This window comes from Amblyomma americanum, chromosome 3 (genome assembly GCF_052857255.1).
Source record: "Amblyomma americanum isolate KBUSLIRL-KWMA chromosome 3, ASM5285725v1, whole genome shotgun sequence".
NCBI lineage: Eukaryota > Metazoa > Arthropoda > Arachnida > Ixodida > Ixodidae > Amblyomma > Amblyomma americanum.
In genome coordinates this window covers 114714762-114736133 of record NC_135499.1, presented here as the reverse complement: position 1 = coordinate 114736133, position 21372 = coordinate 114714762, and the positions used below count along the sequence as shown (strand labels likewise).

General features: G+C 49.8%; 1 protein-coding gene across 1 annotated transcript; it reads right to left on the bottom strand.

The window, feature by feature from the left end:
* Positions 1-17519: 17519 nt before the first annotated feature.
* On the bottom strand, positions 17520-20085 carry LOC144124032 (uncharacterized). The gene is made up of 3 exons (XM_077656710.1): positions 20074-20085; positions 19194-19340; positions 17520-18104 (listed from the first exon to the last, which is right to left on the bottom strand). Exons 1-3 carry the CDS (start codon positions 20083-20085, stop codon positions 17520-17522), a joined length of 744 nt encoding a protein of 247 aa, XP_077512836.1.
* Positions 20086-21372: the final 1287 nt, after the last annotated feature.

Genomic DNA, 21372 nt, shown 5'->3' with positions numbered 1-21372 from the left:
GTCGAGCGCCTTCCGCGCTGATCCTTGGGCGCAACCCAGCTATCCTGCGTGGTGCCGAAAACACCACAGGGACGCCATGCCTATTAGCCACTTTTTTATATTGTGGGCCGCCTTGTGCCTATACGGGACGACCGTAGTCTTTCTTCGCGGCAATCGCTCCTCTTTGTTGGCGCGGTTTCCTTTTTTAACCTTCCGAAGAAGGTTCTCGGCCACAGCTGAGATGACCTCGCAGGGGAAGCCGGCTGAAAGCAGCCTGTTTATCTGGCTATGAAAGCTGGTGTGCATTGCATGCAGGCATGACTTCGTCAGAGATGATTCCAGGCACGAGCTGACTATGGCTCTCTTAACTATCTTCGAGTAGGCAGAATCATAGGGAAGAAGCCCTTTCTGCGCTCTCGGTGCGTAATGCCAGCAGAAGTGATGCAATCCAATCTCTAGGTTGAGATCTGTAAATTGCAACGAACCATGGTTCGGATGTTCGTGCGTAAAATTCAAACCCTTCCCATAACGTTTAAAAAGAGTTAAAATGCTATCCACTGAATGAGTGGGGGTCAAGGTTTTTTGTTTAGATAAAACAATTAGAAAATCGTCAACGTATCTAAATGCCTTAAGTACACCCTGGTTACTGAACACCTGATTCAGGGATCGGTCAATAGCGGCTAAAAAAATATTGCAAAGGGTCGGTACAACGCAGGATCCGATGCAAATGCCTTGTCGTTGAATGTAAAAGTCATCGTTAAAAGAAATAAAAGTTGCTTGCAAATAAAATTCTAGCAAGGAAATAAAGCTGTCTGCTGGCACACCGGCTGAGTTTCGAAAACTTACTTCACCATTCCTTTCAATACATTCTCTGACGGCGACAAACATATCATCATGAGGCACGGAATAAAACAAATCCTGCACATCTACAGAGAATGCATAGCCTATAGGGGCGTTGGATTTCAAAAAAGCGCACAACATCACCGGAGGTCTTTGTGGAAAATGGGTCCTCAACTTGTAACCCGCTCAGATGCTTGAGCAAATACTGGCTTATTAGGAACTGCCTTCTTCACCGCAAAGACCCACAAGGACACAGTGCCGTTCCGAGCAATTGTTAGTGAGAAGGGTTCGTGGCAGTTCCTAATAAGCCAGTATTTGCACAAGCATCTGAGCGGGTTACAAGTTGAGGACCCATTTGCCACAAAGACCTCCGGTGATGTTGTACGCTTTTTGAAATCCAACGCCCCTATAGGCTATGCATTCTCTGTAGATGTGCAGGATTTGTTTTATTCCGTGCCTCATGATGATATGTTTGTTGCCGTCAGAGAATGTATTGAAAGGAATGGTGAAGTAAGTTTTCGAAACTCAGCCGGTGTGCCAGCAGACAGCTTTATTTCCTTGCTAGAATTTTATTTGCAAGCCACTTTTATTTCTTTTAACGATGACGTTTACATTCAACGACAAGGCATTTGCATTGGATCCTGCGTTGTACCGACCTTTCGCAATATTTTTTTAGCCGTTATTGACCGATCCCTGAATCAGGTGTTCAGTAACCAGGGTGTACTTAAGGCATTTAGATACGTTGACGATTTTCTAATTGTTTTATCTAAACAAAAAACCTTGACCCCCACTCATTCAGTGGATAGCATTTTAACTCTTTTTAAACGTTATGGGAAGGGTTTGAATTTTACGCACGAACTTCCGAACCATGGTTCGTTGCAATTTTCAGATCTCAACCTAGAGATTGGATTGCATCACTTCTGCTGGCATTACGCACCGAGAGCGCAGAAAGGGCTTCTTCCCTATGATTCTGCCCACTCGAAGATAGTTAAGAGAGCCATAGTCAGCTCGTGCCTGGAATCATCTCTGACGAAGTCATGCCTGCATGCAAAAGCACACCAGCTTTCATAACCAGATAAACAGGCTGCTTTCAGCCGGCTTGCCCTGCGAGGTCATCTCAGCTGTGGCCGAGAACCTTCTTCCGAAGGTAAAAAAAAGGAAACCACGCTAACAAAGAGGAGCGATTGCCGTGAAGAAAGACTACGGTCGTCCCGTATATGCACAAGGTGGCCCACAATATAAAAAAGTGGCTAATAGGCATGGCGTCCCTGTGGTGTTTTCGGCGCCACGCAAGCTAGCTGGGTTGTGCCCAAGGATCGGCGCGGAAGGCGCTCGACAAAGAGCATGCGTGATAAAGCATGCGGCACAATTTGTAAAATGCGCCACGGGTGTTGTGTATCTCATCCCGCTCAAGTGTGGTCGCGTGTATGTGGGCCGGACAGGACGCTGCGTGAATGAACGCGCAGGGGAGCATCAGCGTTCAATTAGGAATAGAGAAGGAGCAAATTTGCCTGCTCATTGCATTGCATGCATGGGTTGTGAGCCACTGCTAAATAATATCAGAATTCTGGGCAGGAGTAATGACAAAGTTTCCCGTGAACTTCTAGAGGCATACCACATCAAGGCAAGAGGTGATAATTGTGTGAGTGACACCTCCGTTTCAGAAAGAAAAGAATTTTTTGGAGCGGTTTTGATGGATTGTCGCGCAGGGTTGATTTGCCTTCTTTTCCTCTTCTTCCCCTCTTCGTAGGCACGTGTGCACACTGCCTGTAAAAGCGGCACTGAATCTAATAAACACCAGTTGATAGTTTGCGCTCTTTCCGTCTCCCTCGTGCTTTTCCTGTGTGTGTCTTTTGTGCGCAATTCGTACCTACAACAATACGAAGTAGTTGTCGTTTCGTTGCATGTGCGGCAGGTATTTGAGGTGTCGGGTGGAGTGTGCAGTCAGGAAGAGTAGGTTTTCTGAGCTATTACATGCTGTGTATTGTCCCTGCATAGATTAATTACTTAGTGTTTTCTACTGCAGTAATGAATATAGGAGCAAAACCTTAAGTTCCGCATGAGGGTTTGTGTTCTCGGCATTTATTTCTCATAAACTCGGCGGATCTTTTTCGGTGTTTATTTCAGTATGCAGTTTGTTGTGTTTTTCAGCGAATAGTATTTTCTACGGGTGAGATACTGGCTTTTTGCGATGACATAACGGGGTGTTCCAGTGCGGTCAGAAGCCACTTAGAGTATACCTTTTCCTTTTCTTGAGCAAAAGCTGTCGATTTAGCAGTACTTTTTTTTTATTCGAGAAGTGTGCCATGAGGCATAAGTTGAAAAAAAGAAAGGGGGGAAGGAATGCACGGCATTGAAAGTTAAAAGGAGTGAAAAACCGTTGCGCTGAGGTAGTCGCAGAGGTTGTTAATGAAACGGTTGTCCATTGTCCACTTCACGTTGTCACTTTCGCGGTTCCACCGCAGGCCCACCTCCCTGAGGAGCCGTTTTCTGATAGCAGCCGTCGCTGGGCACGTCCACAACAAGTGCCGCACATCACATATGTCCGGTGCAGCGCCACAGTGAGGGCACCTGTCAGGTACTGGCAGATCTTTGGCACGCCACCGATGACGGACAGATGATGTCAGAGCCGCCCCTGCCCGAATTCGGCGCACGGATACCTCCTCCTGCCGAGTAAGACTACGGGGGAGAGGGTGCGAACACGGAGGAATTAGAGCGCGTGTTCGCTGGCGCAGAACTTCGGAATCGGAAACTTGGGACAGGACCGGATCTGAGGGAAGAGGGGAAGGTGGCGGATCTTCTAATGTATGAAGATGAGTCATAGCATCCGCTTGAATGTTATGTGGATCCTGGGCATGGCCGCGAATCCAGTGTATGCGCACAGGACATGGATACTTTGCGCAGAGCACATGAATAGATTGTGAAATCTGGAACGTTCGTCGAACAGCCTTAAGCTGTTTAAGGGCGGCGCGGGAGTTGGTGTAAATATGAACTATATTGAATGTTGGAACGAGCGGAAGGGAAGCAATGGCATTATAAATGGCTTGAAGTTCCAATGCCAGGGGGGTGCACGTATCCGCAGTATACGTCGCGCGAGAGTTGAGATGCGGATGAGAGATGGACTATACACAGCAGTAACTCCGCTCTCGGCACAATGTGATGCATCCTTGTATAATATGCACCCTTCAGGCAGATACGCTGCTGATACCGACGGGGAAACAGTGGGGCGATTGTCAGTGAGCTGGCAATAGGACCACGGTGGAAGTGTCTTTAAACGATGAAGTTTGAGAGGCTGTTTTCGAGCTCTGCCACCCGTTGGTCGATGATTTCACTGAGCGTATTAAGTTGGGCGAACTCCTGTAGCACAGGTATGGGTGTTAAACGAGGCAGATATGTTATGACGCGCATAGCCTCACGATTGATAGCTTCAAGGGAGTCCCACTGTCTGCTGATGAGACGTTGAAATTGTGCCTGATATACTATCCGTGGCTGAAGGATAGAGCGCACAAACTGGCGGGCCGTATGAGCCCGTGCGCCACCAGAGCGCATAGCTATGCGACGAATAAGACCTAGAGTAGCGTGAGCCGATTTACGGGTGGCTGTCAGCCACGGGGTGCCAGTCCCAGATGTATGGAGGAGAAGACCAAGAATACGAACAGTTTCTACCTGAGGAATCAGAGAAGTATGTACCGTAAAATTTAAAGTGGGAGCTTTCCGTAAGGCGGCTTTATTTCCAATTCGAATGAAACATGATTTAGTAGGAGAGAGTGTTAGACCCAGAGGTGGGAGGCGAGATGTCAATACATCCAGCGCGTGTTGAAGGACTGACTGATGAATAGACGCATCTGGATGACAGCACCACAAGGTGATATCATCGGCATATTCAAGCACGCGAATAGAAGGGATGGTCTCTAGGTCTCGAACAAGAGGAATTAAAGCCACATTAAATAATGTGGGGGCGAGAACGGAGCCCTGCGGTACTCCTCTATTGGAAGTGAAATTACCAAAGGGCTTTCCATGGACACGCACGCTAAATGTTCGATTTGCTAAAAAGGCGTGAATGGAGAGGAGGAACCGGTGAGGGAGACCAAGAGTTTGAAGGGAGGCAAGAATGGCAGAGTGAAGGATGTTATCATATGCCTTTGTTATGTCTGTAGCGAGTACGGTTCGTACAAGGTGACTCTGCGGAGAGTGGTCAAGCACGTCAGCAGCCAAAGTAGCAAGGCCGTCCTCCGTTCCAATTTGTGGGCGGAAACCAATTTGGGAATCTGGGTAACAATCATGGGATTCCAGCCACCACGACAAGCGTGCGGCTAGAATGTTTTCATAAAGCTTGCAGATGGTAGGCGTAAGGGAAATTGGACGAAGGGCCGAAAAAGATACTGGAGGCTGACCTTACTTGGGTATTGGCACCACAATAGAATGCTTCCAGTCTCCCGGCATGACGCCAGAAAGCCACACTTCGTTAAAAGTATCAAGTAGGGTTTCCAAAGCCCTCCCTTCCAAGTTACGGAATAAGGAGTTAGGTATGCCGTCGTGCCCGGGAGTAGTAGTAGTTTTTAAACGGTCAATGGAGGCCAGCAGCTCTGCCATGGTGAGGTCAGAAGTAATCCCATCGGGGGCTCTGTTACCGATAAGTCAGGTGGAGACGTAGCGGCGCAGTCATGGTTTGGAAAAAATTGACGGGCAGCTTGTTGTGCAAATGTATCCTAATCCACATTTAGCGCGCGGCGAATGCTCTCTGTGTAATCTGCAACCTGAGAAGGGCGCTCCATGGCGTGAAACACTCTCCAAAGATGTCGATTGCCCTGCGTAGAGGACAGGCGGGCACACCATGGAGCCCAGCGTTGCCTGCCTATCCGCTTTGCATAGAGCCGCGCCCGTGCGGTAGCGCGGTGAAGAGTAGGAAGAGCCGAAGGGTCATCGGGTTGACGAGTAGCGTAAAGATTCGCCTGGCGACGAAGAGCCCACAGATTCAAGAGATGTATGTCCGGGTTTGGGTCGTCTTCATTTACAGTAGTGGTACTAGTGTGAGTAGCGATAACAGCAGAGAGAGTAGACAATGCTGAAGAGGGGTTGAATGTAGATAAATGATTGTCTGCGCGTACAGAGTCCCATGATGTTATTCGTACAGTGCGGCCTATTTTCCGTAGACACGTATGCGTGAGGGAGATAAAATTAGGGCTGTGATCGCTACCCCAAGTATCAGAATCAACAGCCCAACGAGGGTTACCGGGGCCTAACCACCAAGTCAAGTCAGGTGAATACGGGCCACCTCGTGGGCGTGTAGAAGTATTCGGGTGGTTTAAAAGTTGAAAGGAATGATCCGAAAAGCTCCCTTGGATGTGTGCACCTCTTGAGTAATCCGGTGGGTAACCCCACGCAGTGTGTGCGCCGTTGAAGTCACCATCAACTAGAATAGGGATACCCGAGTTGGTAGAACGTAGAAAACGAACCCATCCCAGATTGGGAGGTGCGGAGCCAGGACGACTATAAAAAGAAACTAGAATAAGGGGTGTGCGTGCAGGTTTTACGAGAAGGGCGACAACCTCTTGACGTGTGTTGTACCACCGTGAAAGGTCGAGCGGTGTGTGCGGTACAGAACTGTGAATATAAATTGCAGATTTACCTGGGCTGAGGGAGGAGGCGGTGCAACGGCGATCAGGGATAGAGGGTGAATGATATGCGCAGAAACCTGAAAGGCGTGGGAGTGCATTATGCTCTTGCAATAGGAACGCCCATGCCCTCAGCTTTCCGTCGCGAAGGCGGATGTTCACTTCAGGGGCCTTATTAGCGAATCCTCAACAGTTCCACTGCACCACCACCGATGATGATGCGCTATCCATGACGAGGCCGAAGACCTTCCACGATGAGGGATGTCACCTGCTTCATCAGCGCTAATATCTTGTCCACTGTCGGGGTAGTCATGGCTAACAGGTGGTCGGCACCTGATTGTGGGCCAGTGCTTACCCTAGGTGATTCCTCTGATGATTGCTCCCGAGTTATTAGAATTCTTCGAGAGGATTGAGAACGACGCTGTTCCCGGCGCTGGGTGAGTTCGTCTAGTCGGCGGCGAGCCTCCGCGATTGAATTGTCTAAAGCTGTGTCTTCACCTGTGGTATCCACATGTGATGGGTGCACTGGACGTTTTGGCGTACCATTTGATCCGGGAAGGTGAGCCGCTTGTGCATATGTACGCTGGTGAGGAGACGTATGGTGAGCAGCGGGCGCAGATAAAGGAAGTTCAGGGAAGTCGTCGTCGTCACATGCGAGAGCTGCAAAGCGGTTACTTGTAGGAACATCCATTTTTGCAGGCGACTTGTGAAACGTCTTCGCTTGCTTCTTCTTTGGACAAGCGGGGGAGCGAATGTCATGGTCCGGCGATTCGCACAGGGCACAATGAGCTGGTGGTTCATTCATGTCGGCCACAGCTGCTGGATTAGGGCAGGTACTTTGCATATGTTTTTCTTTGTGGCAGTGATAACAAAAAATACGACGAGGTCGGAAGGGCTGTGGTTTCACGATCGCACCGTAGTAGGTAAGGTACTTCGGGAGAGTAAACAGGCCTTGCAGGATGAGCAGGTATGAGCCCCGGCGACCCATAGGCTGTGCTTGCAGTACAACATGCGTTGAGGTGCGAATATTTGCGCGCACCTACTCGGGAGGGCTCGTGCTGTCGACATGACAAACCATGCAGCGGAGTGTGTCAGGACCAGATGCAAAATATATTTGCACTGGGACATGCTTGCTGTCATCCAGGGGGATCCGCGTAACTGCGCAAAGTTTCTGGGCGTCCATCAAAGATGACAAGTTTACCGTGATGGTGTTCGATGGGCGATGTACGACAAACCCGCAGTGTTTCGAAGAGCCAAGAGCATGGTCAATTGTGGATTGAACATTCCGGGCAGGGATGGCAGTCATATCAAAGCGCAATGTAGGCTTGATGGTAACGCGGAACAAGTTCACAGCAGGCGGAAGAGAGCCTTGACTCACGGGAGGCATCTGTGGAGGAGGCTCAGACGCTGGTGACGGCCCTTGGTGGGAATACTGAACTGGCGCGACGGGCACAGTTTCTTGAGGGAGTGCCACGGGCATGGAGGCGGTAGAGCACTCCATGTCACAGGCCAAAGTCGTAGCATCGGAAGACGGCGCAGGCTGGAGGCCCAGAGGCGCTGACGATTGCGTGGACGTGGAGGCTGCGCCAGGCGGCAACACAGCGGGCATCCGCGTAGCTGTCGTCGACAACGCAGAATCCATGAAGACGCGTAGCGCGGCCTCGCTCGGCAGTGCCGAGCTGAGCCTAGCTTGCCCCTGAGGGTTCCGGTTGGGTTCTCTCAGTTGAGAATGCGCCCACCGTGCCGGGAATTTCTCCGCAGGGTCGTCGTCAGCATTCGGTCTCACGGAGGGCACTGTCCGACCCACGCCACACGCGAGAAGACAGCGAAAAGCGAAAACACAGACCTAGAAGCAGACACGTAGCCACCCACTAGGTCTTCGTCTTCTTTAGCAGTACTTAACGCGGAAACGGTGTTACATAGAGCATGTGCTTGTAAAGAAAATGTTCTGTTGCCATTAACAAAACAGTAATGGAAGCTAAATGACGCTGCCGTCTCAGAGAAATGCAAAGGGGATATTACATCTACAAACAGTGTTGTAATTTTTTGCCTCGGTTGTTGCCGTGGGTTGAGCTAGAAGGCGGGGTAACACATAATTTGCAATTTCGGGTGAGTCAAGGAATCACTGCTGAACCAACGCGTTAGACATAACATGACACCTTTTCGAGCCGCTTACGCATGGTTTCGAATCGGTGTCTTTACAGGTAGTGGACAAATCATAATTAAAGAAGTGAAAACACCAAATGCGTGGTTGCCTCTTAGCTTACGGATTATTGCATAGGTAGCACCACGTGATATATCCTTACGACCATTAAATAATTGATTAATTTATTCTCTGGCGCCAATTTGGGTTCTGAGTTTTACAGCCGAACAGGTGTTATGCCGCGAAAGGTCTGTATATGCCCTTGAAGCATGAATAAACAGCGGTGGAGTCCCTTTATCGTCATTTTAATCCATGACAGTTGTAAAGCAAGGCTGCCTCAAGGGCCGGATTGGAAACGAATGAAGAAGCAGCGAGATATCGCAATTTTTTCATGCCTCACGTGACCTGTTTTGACTGCTGACGTCACAGCCATTGTTCGGCTGTTGAAACCGAAACAGAAAGAAAGAAGAAAACTAATTATTAATTTATTATTGCGCGTGAACGAATACCATGTGGTGGTTCATATATACTGTCAAGGCGTTTATTTGAAGCACAGGTCGGTTGGTCTTGGCTGACTGGCGACACGACGGGGACACTCACAGGCGTCGTTCGAAAAACCCAGCTGCACTTCGTCTGCTTCTTTGTTGTTCCGCTTGAACTCGTCCGCTTCTTCGCTGCGCTGCGCCTGTCGGTCCCATTACAATTACTCTCCCTCCGAAAAAAGAGCCATCCTGGCGACTTACGGAGAGGAGAGGATGGGCGGGTCATAGTCAGGCTTGTTGCGCTCAACGTGCACAGTTTCGCGCCCCCGGCGACGGTGGTCCGAAGAGGGAACGAGCGGCTCAACGATATAAGCCACCGGAGAAGTTTGGTGGACAACCCGGTAAGGTCCGTGAAAGCGAGGCAGTAGTTTCGTGGCGAGGCCGGGAGTGGAGGAAGTCACCCAGAGCCAAACGAGGGCGCCAGATGGGTATGACGCTGGAGGGTCCGGGGAATCCCGACGGTGCTTCTGATACCATTGTTGCTGTGTGGTGAAAGAGCGAGCAAGTTGCCGGCATTCTTCGGCATACAGGTGAGCTTCGGAGAGTAAGGTGGTCTCGGAACGGTCAGGGTGATAAGTAAGGATGGTGTCCATGGTGGATGTAGGCTCCCGGCCATATAAGAGGAAGAAAGGAGAAAACCCCGTTGTTGTCTGAGTAGCTGTGTTATACGCGTAAGTGACGAACGGGAGCACTTGATCCCAGTTGGAGTGGGCGGTGTCAACGTACATGGCGAGCATGTCACTCAGAGTGCGGTTGAACCGCTCAGTCATGCCGTTGGTCTGGGGGTGATAGGCGCTGGTGTAGCGATGAACGATTTGGCATTGCTTGAGCAGGGCCTCGACGGCGTCCGAGAGAAAAACACGGCCGCTGTCACTTAGAAGTTCTTTCGGGGCGCCGTGACGAGGAACAAGGCTGTGTAGAATGAAGTGAGCGACATCGTTTGCGGTAGCAGATTTGAGAGCCGACGTTTCGACGTAACGGGTGAGATGGTCAACGGCAACGATGATCCACCGATTATTAGCCGTAGTTGGAAGCGGGCCATAAAGATCAATGCCGACGCGGTCAAAGGGACGGCCAGGGCAAGGTAACGGCTGCAAAGGAGCGGCGGCGGAGTGGGGAGGTTTCTTGCGACGTTGGCAGGCGGTGCATGACCGAATGTGATGACGTATGTAGCGGTACATACCTCGGCAGTAGAATCGCTGACGAAGGCGAGCATAAGTTTTCAGTACACCGGCGTGGCCGCATTGTGGAGCGGCGTGAAAAGAGGCACAGATTGTAGCACGGAGGTGTTGAGGGATGACCAACAGCCACTTCCGGCCGTCGGGGAGGTAATTACGGCGGTATAAGAGGCCATCACGAACGGCGAAGTGGTGGGCTTGGCGGCGAAGGGTTCGGGTCGAATGATGCGGCGAGGGAGTGTTCAGGAAGTTTAGCAGCGAGGTGATCCAAGGATCCTTCAGTTGTTCGGAGAGCATATCAGGGATGTTGAACGAAGAGAATTCGTAGGCACAGACGAGGGCAGAGGTTGACTCGCATGGGAGTGGTGAACGAGAAAGGGTGTCGGCGTCCGAGTGCTTGCGGCCGGAGCGATAAATGACGTGTATATCAAACTCCTGGAGACGTAAAGCCCAGCGGGCGAGTCGGCCAGAAGGATCTTTGAGGGAGGATAGCCAGCATAGAGCGTGGTGGTCTGTGACGACATAGAAGGGCCGGCCGTAAATGTAAGGGCGGAACTTGGCAATTGCCCAAATGATGGCGAGAAATTCTTTTTCTGTGACAGAATAGTTTGATTCCGCCTTGGTGAGGGCGCGGCTGGCGTAAGCGACGACGTATTCCGGATACCCAGGCTTTCGCTGGGCAAGAACTGTGCCCAAGCCCACACCGCCCGCGTCAGTGTGAACTTCTGTCGGACAGGCGGGATCAAAATGGCGAAGGATGGGGGGAGAGACCAGCAGGCGGCGTAAAGTGCTGAACGCGGTATCGCAGGCGGGGGACCAAGACGAAAGGTTCGGGCTGCCGGCAAGAAGCTGCGTTAAAGGGGCGATGATACTGGCGAAATTTCGGATGAAGCGGCGAAAATATGAGCATAAGCCTATAAAACTGAGAAGTTCTTTTAAGGTGGTTGGTTTGGGGAAGTCAGCGACGGCGCGAAGTTTGGCAGGGTCAGGAAGAACGCCGTCTTTGGAGATGACATGGCCTAATATTGTGAGCTGCGTTGCACCGAAGTAACATTTTTTCAAGTTTAGTTGGAGGCCGGCGTCAGTAAGGCTAGTGAGTACGCGCTGAAGGCGGTGCAGATGGGAAGGAAAATCTTTGGAAAAAAACAATGTCGTCTAGGTAACAGAGACAAGTTTCCCATTTGAGGCCACTGAGAATAGTGTCCATCATCCTTTCGAATGTGGCTGGAGCATTGCAGAGGCCGAATGGCATCACATTGAACTCATACAAGCCGTCTGGGGTGACGAAAGCGGTTTTCGGCCTGTCGTTCGCTGCCATCGGGACCTGCCAGTAGCCGGAGCGTAAGTCGAGGGATGAAAAATACTCCGCTCTCTGCAAGCAATCCAGTGCGTCGTCGATTCGGGGTAGAGGATAAACATCCTTGCGTGTGGTCTTGTTGAGACGGCGGTAGTCCACACAGAACCTGATGGAGCCATCTTTTTTCGTCACCAAGACAACAGGAGAGGCCCAAGGGCTGTGAGAAGGCTGTATTATGCCGCGCCGAAGCATGTCATCAACATTGTCACGGATGACGCGGCGCTCGCTCGGCGAGGCTCGGTACGGTCGCTGACGCAAGGGAGCGTGGGTACCAGTGTCAATTGTGTGAGAGACGGCCAATGCGCGCCCCAAGGAGGGCTGGGAAAGGTCGAAAGAGTTGCGGAAGCGGCAGAGAAGTTCCAAGATTTGGTCACGGTAAGCGGACGGAAGGTCGGGAGCGATGTTACGACGAAAGACGTCGATGGAAATCGGATCGGGCGCTGTCGCACAACAGGCTAAGGCAGTAACTGGGGAACAGGCACGGGTATCTGAGAACTCGGAAGCAAGAGCAGGGTCCAGTTCTTCAATAGAGCCGAGGCATTCGCCACGAAGAACAAACGACGGGCAAGAAAAGGGGTTGGTGACATAGATGGCGCAGTGACCATCGGAAATCGAGACAACGGCGAATGGAATGAAGAGGCGCTGATGGCGAGTGGCTGCTGCGGTAGGTGTGAAAAGAACAGGGCCGCTGAGGAAAGAGTCGGGGCGGAGCGGAACGAGGGCTGAAGAGGAGGGAGGTATGTCGGTGTCGGCAGCTACAAGAAGCTTAGCGGAGCGCACAGGTAGGTCACACAACGAAACATCACACAGGGGAGAAAGCTCAAGTTCCGCACGGGCACAATCAATCACCGCACGGTGGGTCGAGAGGAAATCGCAGCCGAGGATGACATCGTGAGAGCAGGCGGTCAGCACAACAAACTCGATGGTATAGGCGACGTCGTTGATAGAAACGCGGACCGTGCAGGCTGCGATGGGGTGGATGCGCTGAGAGGTGGCCGTACGTAGTGAAAAGTCAGACAGCGGCGTTGTCACCTTACGAAGTTTGCGGCGAAGAGCATCACTAGTTACTGACACTGCAGCACCCGTGTCGACGAGCGCGAGAACGGGGACGCCTTCAACAGACACCTCAATCACGTTAGCAGGAGAACACGGAGGACTTAAAAAGTTGGCAAAACACGCAGTTCTTGCCTCCTGAACTGCGGCAGTCAGTTTTCCTCGTGGAGAGGGTCCGGGCGGCGGAGCATCGGAGAAATGGAACGTCGACGAGGGGAAGGCGAGCGGCGAGTAGGGTACTGGGAGCGATGTGTAGAGGAGGCAGAAGAGACATTAGGCAAGGGCGGCCCGGAATCGTAGCGGAAATTGCGCATGAAATCGCCAGAACGAGGAGATCGCTGACAGCAAAAGCGTGCGACGTGGCCCGGAAGACCGCAGGAATAGCATATCGGTCGATTGTCCTCGGTACGCCAGGGGTTCGTAGGGTTTCGGCGGGGTCGACGAACCGGGACCTGTGGCGGGGGTATAGACGGCGGTGGAGCATAAAAGGCCGGGCTGCTAGGGTAGGCGGCAGAGGTGGGCGAGCGCCGTGTACCGGTGACTGCTTCAGCATAGGTGAGCGGCGCTGCCACAGGAGGAGGTGGGGGACTGGATGGCAGAACTGCAGCGACCTGCTCCTGAATAGCACGACGGATAGTGGGCGTGAGAGATGGCGCCAGGTCGTGCGGAGGGCAGACGGGGTCGGGAATGTGATGCAGCAGAGAAAGCTGGCGAGCGATCTCTTCGCGGATGAAGTCTTTAACCTGCTGCATGAACAGGGACTGCTCAGCAGACGAGCCACCAAGGGCCAAGCCAGCAAGACCCCCGCAGGCGCGCCGGACTGCCGCGTAGATGCGCGTTGCTTGCGGAGTTCGTCGAAGCTTTGGCACAGCTGGATGACGGTAGCGACGGAGGTGGGGTTCTTCGCCAGCAGCATCTGGAAAGCGTCATCGGCTATGTCTTTAAGTATGTGGTTGACTTTATCCCCTTCGGACATGGAGGGGTTGACACGCTTGCACAGGTCAACGATGTCCTCGATGTAGCTTGTGAACGTCTCGGAAGGGAGCTGAGATCGAGCACGAAGACGTTGCTCGGCGCGAAGCTTCCGGACGGCGGGGCGGCCGAAAACGTCGGCGAAGCTCGTTTTAAAGGACGACCAGGTGGGAAGATCGGCCTCATGGTTGCGAAACCATAGGTTGGCAACGTCCGTTAGGTAGAAGAGGACGTTGCTAAGTTTCACGGAATCGTCCCACCGATTGTAAGTGCTGATGCGCTCATAGAAGGCCAGCCAATCGTCGACGTCTTGGTCATCGGTGCCACTAAATGGAGAAGGGTCACGCTGGCGCTGCACCCCGTGACAGAGTACGGTGGCAGGGAAGGGCTGCGATGGTTCACTCGGACCTTCCGGCATGGTGGCGTAGACGAGGAGCGTTCCACTTCGAAGTTCCAGGATGAGGACAGGGACGGGAACCGAGGCACCTCCACCAAGTGTCAAGGCGTTTATTTGAAGCACAGGTCGGTTGGTCTTGGTTGACTGGCGACACGACGGGGACACTCACAGGCGTCGTTCGAAAAACCCAGCTGCACTTCGTCTGCTTCTTTGTTGTTCCGCTTGAACTCGTCCGCTTCTTCGCTGCGCTGCGCCTGTCGGTCCCATTACAATACTAATGTCTTACGCATCATTACAAAGAAGAAAACATGCTACTAAATTTTGATTTTTATGCTCCTTTCCCCTACTGATCGGGAGTTCCCGGCATCGAATCCGACCGCGGCGGCTGCGTTTTCATGGAGGCAAAGCGCTAAGGCTCCCGTGTGCTGTGCGATGTAAATGCACGTTAAAGATCCCCAGGTGGTCGAAATTATTCGGGAGCCCTCCACTACGGCGCCTCTTTCTTTCTTTCTTCTTTCACTCCCTCCTTTATCCCATCCCTTACGGCGCGGTTCAGGTGTCCAACAATATATGAGACAGATACTGCGCCATTTCCTTTCCCCAAAAACCATTATTATTATTATTATTATTATTTGTATTAATATTATTATTATGCTCTTTTACCCACCTGAGCGCATTGTATTGCATTATGTTTTGTTGTATTAACGTATTATTCTTAGTTGCATTTGCTTTGTCCCCCCCCCCCCCCTTATGTAATGCCTCAACAGAGGCCTTTAAGAGTATAATAAATGATGATGAATGATAAGAAGGTGATGAGAGTGAAAAAACAGCGCTTCGCTCGCACACGGCAAGAAGACGCAGTCTCCCGGCTGAGCAGAGGCCTGTAGGGTAGCGAATAAATGCCTCAAAATGCCCAACCATTACCAGGCGTTGGGAAAACCGCTTCTATTTCCCTCGACTGACACTACGTGGCGCATGGCTTCGAACATTCAACAATAGCGCCTCGACATCATCTGTGCCGTAAGAGAGAAAGAGAAGGACCGAGAGGCCGCATAACAGAACGTTCTTCCTCTCTCTCTTCCAATCCTCCTCTCCTTTGGGGCAAGCGCCAAGGGATATGCCTGGAAACCTGTGTGCTATTTTTTTCACGGATCTATAACTGCATCGAATAGATTCTTATGCTAGAATGTGAATTCACAGCTTTTTCATTTCTGTGTTTTTTGCCACCTTTAAAATCAAAATTCGAGTCTTCTTTACAAAATGATCCTATTACAACACTTCTTACCCATGTGTGCGTTTGTGTCAGCAATGCACCCTGGCCAATCCCCGCCGTGGGTACGTGCCATTCAGCCTCAGGACATCATCATCATCATCATCAACAGAACGATATAGGCCTCAAGGCTTAGCGGTCCTGGCTGGCGCTGTCCCGAATTCCTGGTCACAGGCGCTAATACTTTGGAAGCATCTTCTGCCCAAGGCCCTGGCTTCAGGAGAGCAAGCCGCCGGGCTTGTTGCTGATGCATGTTTACTAGGAAGCGCAAAAAACGGACGAGGGACGGAGGGCTTTAGCATTCTGTTAGTTTTTCTCATATGGCTGAGCGTAAGGCATACACAATGGCTAGCGAACTGTGTCATTTATGCTATGGATGCTGACATTTTTCGGTTAAGACCGAGTTTCGAAAATATAATTTTGAAGGGTGACTAGAGTTATGAACAGCTTCTCTAAGGGCAACTTTTCCAATGGATCTTCACCTCATTAAAGTGGAAATGTGCTGTCGGGAAATCGAACAGGTTGACTATGCACAGAACCAACTGATGCCCATGTATCAAACAGTGATCCGGACAAAAGTCTGGTTACAAAACCAAAGGTTAATGTGCACTGTTTTGAGTTCACAACAGCAGCTGAAAGAAGTGATAAAGTGCAAATGGCTTAGTGAATGTATTTTTTTCTGTTTTGAGGTTCCTTGGCTTCCACTGGTAATGTACACAATCGATGCGCTTTTACAGTTACAGTATTACATGAATGTCTTTGGAAGATGCTCCTTAGCTGCCTCTGATACACTGAAAGACGCTTTCAGCAGCTATCAACGGTCTGGGTACAGTTATATGCAACCGATTCGCGTGATGGAAGAATACACTGTAAGAGATAAGTCATGGCTTCATCAGACGCCATCAAGCGCCTGACGGGCCCGTAAAGGTTTCATACTCCACTGTATCATTTTTAAGCCTGATGACGACCGACATAATGCACTTGGAACCCCCAAGATTGCCTAACTTTCTAATCAATAACCGTTACTATGCACAGCAGCAAACCATAAACGAACGCAGATTACAGATATTTCCAATTATTGTTCTGAGAAAAAGTTGATTCTCTCGCACATTCTGAACATGTTGACGTTTATCGAGCAGGAAGAGTCGCATTTGTCGTTGAGAAAAAAAGAAATTTTAACATACTCCTGCCGCTAGATTAAACTTCGTTATGTCCATACCAAAAATGACAGATTGCTGCCGTATCGAAGTGAAGGGCAACGAACCTTCAAAAAAACAAATTTATTTGACTGTTCATACCATACGACACCTCTCCGGAGTACAATATGTTGATTAACTTCTTAATATGCTTTGTTTTTTCTACTACCGAGCTTTTGGAAAACTAACAAGATGAACCGGTGCTGTGAATTAGTTGTTTCGAAGAAATCTCATTACTGCCGTGTTATTGTTCATCTGAGGGAAGCCTTGCCTCCCGTATGGTGCGCTCTTGGTCTGTCGTTTTGACAATAATTCGACATGGTGTCTTCAGAGATCAGTGTAATGACCGTAGTTTTACCGAATTTTTGGAACTGGCGTATTAAATGATGCCAGAAAAAGTGGAAACGCAGAGTCCTTTTCTTGGCTGCGTAGTCCTGTTGTTCGCAGTTGCTTCTTGCTGGGCTTTATTACAGAGAATGTCTTGTTTTGTAATAGTTATCCAGCTATCACTGTACCAGGCCATTCATTGAAACTTTACTGAGCAAAAGAGAGTTCTAAAATTATGAATTACGGGCCAAAGAGAATTCACTATCGCTTCAAGTGTGCTTTTACAAACACTACAAATATAATCATTCAGTGCTTGTCAAGCAGATATAAGCAACTGAATATAATACAGTGACCACGCAGGCTTTGGAATTCACTTGGGTAACACATACAGCATTGTAAAAATATTCATTTATTGGAAAATGCTTTTGCGAATACATCGGGCGAATACTTTACACCGATTTCATACACGCTGGTCAAATTGGGCAACACATGAAAACAGGCCTTTTGCACTATCAAAGCGTACTGGGCAATTGGGCAATGCAGTACAGTAGTACACAAAAAACAAAAATGAAATGAAAGGTGTAAATTCATTAGCGCCACTCATTCGCTTCTATAGGTACGGTACTTTTAAAATTCTACGGCAGCATTTACTATCGACGGCGGTACCCGTATTGACCGGCAGCCCATCCAGCGGCAGCCCCGTAGCCACCCGGTGCGTAGCGGCCAGCAGCATAGCCAGCAGCACCTTGGCCATATGGAGCATATCCTCCGTACGCATATCCACCCAGGGCTGGACCACCGGAAGCGGAGCCGTAGGAACCGTATCCACCGTATCCATAGGCGCCAGGGTTGCCACTGTTTGGGGCGTTTCCGTATCTACCGTATCCGTTGTAAGCGCTGCTGTAGTTCGGCGCTGCACCCCTAGCACCGTAGGCAAATGGAGCTACTCCAGCCGTTGCACCTGCGGCTCCCCCAGGTGTCGGTGGGACAACCGGTGCGGCGTTGAAGACCACGTCGGCGCTGGCACCCGGTGCAGTTCCTGGCTCGTTTGTGTCCACCGTGGCTCGGAATCCGTTTGCGTCTGCAATGTAGTTCACCCGGCGATAAAGGCCGTACGCGTCTCTGTAGCCGTACGAGCCGGTCTTGGCGTTGTTGGCATCACCCTGCTCGCGGAGGAATAGGCGGGTGCCGTACTCGTCCACGTTGTCATAGCCGAAACTGTACGGCTGAGGTGGCTGCGTGGAAAGAGTGCAGATTGGACGGCTCTTTCTGTGATTGTAGAAGTGCGCTCGTCCTCATTTCCGAATTTTAATTTTACTCGGGATTAAAATTTTACAACGATCGGAAAGCTGCGTGCGTAGCACCGAGTTTACTTTTGGTTGCCTGAGCAAAGCAAACTATGAAACTCCCCAAAACTGCAGGCTTGCAAAACTGTAGATTGCTTTGATTGTTGGTGAGAAAGAAAAAACACGCAGAAAATAGAAGCTAGAGATGCTGAGCAACTAAAAACGACTAACCTGCGTCCAGCGGTTGCGTCAAACTGCTCGACCTTTAGTCTTTAGTTGTGGCAGGTCTTCGTCGATGTTACCCGACATAAATTCACTGAGAGTACCAATTTGTAGGTATTTTTATGCTTTCGAAAGTACTAACTTTTACTAAAGGAGGTATAAAAGAGCTCTGGAAAGTTTGGTTTTGGTTTTATCGGGGTTTAACGTTCCAAAGCGACTTAGGCTATGAGGGACGTCGTAGTGAAAGGCTCCGGAAATTTCGACCACCTGGGGTTCTTTAACGTGCGCTCACATCGCACAGTACGCGGGCCTCTAGAGTTTCGTCGCCATAGAAATTCGACCGGCGCGACCGGGATCGAACCCGCGTCTTTCGGGCCAGCATCCGAGTGCCATAACCACTCAGCCACCGCGACGGCTGGTCTGGAAAGTTTTGAATCAGGTTAGCTGCGAATTTCACTTTGGTGCACTGTCGGGATGGTTAGAAAAATCTTCTGGATATTTAGTGCAAATACGATTGTCAGCACGTAGGTTGAGAACTACTATGTCCGTTAAGATATGAGATTTAATGCTGATTTAGAGGTAGACAGCTGTGCACAGTTACCTTATATTGTTCGGTGATAACTCGCGTCGTTGCAGAAGCTCTTCAGTGTGGCCTATGCTAGAAAACCACAATGGAGCACAAGTATTTGTGAACTGAATATTCAGAGGAACAAATAACGTTTCGAGCTAATTTGATTTGTAGAAATTTTCTTTTTTATAATGGCCACTAATAGAATTCGAGCACTAGTGGAATCCCAAGGTGTGTTCGTCACGTACCGAGGCGTATGCATCGTATCCCCTGTAAGGGGCACCAGGCGCTGACGCGGTGTATCCACCGTATCCAGGGTTCTGGTACGGAGTTGGGGCTTGGTGGTGAAGTAGGGCGTGCGTGCCGGCAACAAGCCAGAAGAGCAGGATTTTAGTCTGTGAGAAGAAATACGGTGTTGAAATGTGGGTGTATTTTCGCGTTACAAGAGGACAAAAAGTCTTCCAATAATATTAGTTCCTTTTAGCGCACACAAAGACGACACTGCAAAGGACGAAGAAGACAGAACATGGCGCGGTATTCGCTAAAAATAATAACTCTGGCGAATAAATGTCAACGGAGAGATAAAAACCGCTGCTGATTCTGCAATGGCATCCATGCGAAAAACGACAGCTCTCTGAGGAGGATCTTTATGGAATAGATAATAAAAATAAAAATACTAGGGGATTCGTTCTGGCTCCGTAGCATCCAATATCTGCATCTTTCACAACTCTGGCGGTGTGGTTCGGGTCCGGAAGTTTATCATACCTTACGGCGCCCTAGTACTTACTGTGGATGATCTCTTAAATCCTTGATGTGGTCGGCTAATAAAAGGCATGTGTAAACGAGCACCACCCCTCTCCTTCCTTCCATCACTACACACACATTCACGCACATAGTGATTATTGAGTTGTTTAGGCAGCGTTGAGCGAACGCAAATACATATCCTGTTAATTTGACAGTGTGCGTTAGTTTTAACACTTCTAGCTTTTAGGGTCAGGGATGCGAAAGTTATATTGTGCATCTACCTCGTGCTACCTGGAAGCTGTAGCAGATGTCCCCTGTGCAAATGACGATATCGGGGATATCAGCATCATTTTTTTGCGAGTATATAAAAGTGAAACGGCTTACCTGTCCGAACATTTTGACTTTCTTAACAGCTAATACGCTTGGTGCACTTTACACACAGAAAGCAGCTGTATTATTCAGACGGCGAGGCTGCGCGCAGCGTTGTTTGGTGGTGCCCCGTCCTTTGCAGCTCTGTTTTATATCATGAGGACTAGTCCCACGTGTTCTGCTCGCGCAATGACGCGCAGAGGAAAAAAGAGTGCATTTCTTTTTGCTTCTTCACGTTTTTCTTGGCCTTGACATTTGCGGACTATGTGGCGTAGCATCCCCGTGAAGAGGATGGTTTTTGCGACAAGCGACAACCTGGTTGCTCGCATGCGTAGTTAACGACCGTGAAATTATTTTGCGGCTTTCAAAACGGGGAGGGCGCTACGTTCAAGCACGCCGTCTGCCGCGCTTACACAGAAGTACTTCTTTTTTTTTTCTCCTCGGAGGACACTGTGTGGTTGACCACGGGCGCTGGAGCTTCTTGAGCTTTGGTTTAAATGTTTTTTCAATGTGGCGTAGGTTGTAGTTGTCGTTTCGATGCATGTGCGGCAGGTATTTGAAGGTCGGGTGGAGTGTGCACTCAGGAAGAGTAGGTTTTCTGAGCTATTACATGCTGTGTATTGTCCATGCATCGATTAATTACTTAGCGTTTTCTACTGCAATAATGAATATAGGAGCTAAACCTTAAGTTTTGTATGAGGGTTTGTGTTCTCGGCATTTATTTCTCATAAACTCGGCGGATATTTTTTGGTGTTTATTTAAGTATGCAGTTTGTTGTGTTTTTCAGGGAATAGCATTTTCTACGCGTGAGATACTGGCTTTTTGCGATGACATAACGGGGTGCTCCTGTGCGGTCAGAAGCCCCTTAGAGTATACCTTTTCCTTTTCTTGAGCAAGAGCTGTCGATTTAGCAGTACTTAACGCATAAACGGTGTTACATAGAGCATGTGCTTGTAAAGAAAATGTTCTTTTGCCATTAACAAAACTGTAATGGAAGTTAAATGACGCTGCCGTCTCAGAGAAATGCAAAGGGGATATTACATCTACAAACAGTTTTGTAATTTTTTCGCTCGGTTGTTGCCGTGGGTTGAGCAAGAGGGCGGGGTAACACATAATTTGCGTTTTCGGGTCAGTCAAGGAATCACTGCTGAACCAACGCGCTAGGCATAACATTCCACCTTTTCGAGCCGCTTACGCATGGTTTCGAATCGGTGTCTTTACATGCAGTGGACCAATCTTAATTAAAGAAGTGAAAACATTAAATGCGTGGTTGCCTCTTTGCTTAGGGATTATTGCACAGGTATCACCACGTGA

Coding starts and splice junctions, on each gene's coding strand:
- LOC144124032 (XM_077656710.1), bottom strand. Junction 18,105..19,193: donor GATACGATGCATACGCCTCG/GTACGTGACGAA, acceptor CTTTCCACGCAG/CCACCTCAGCCGTACAGTTT.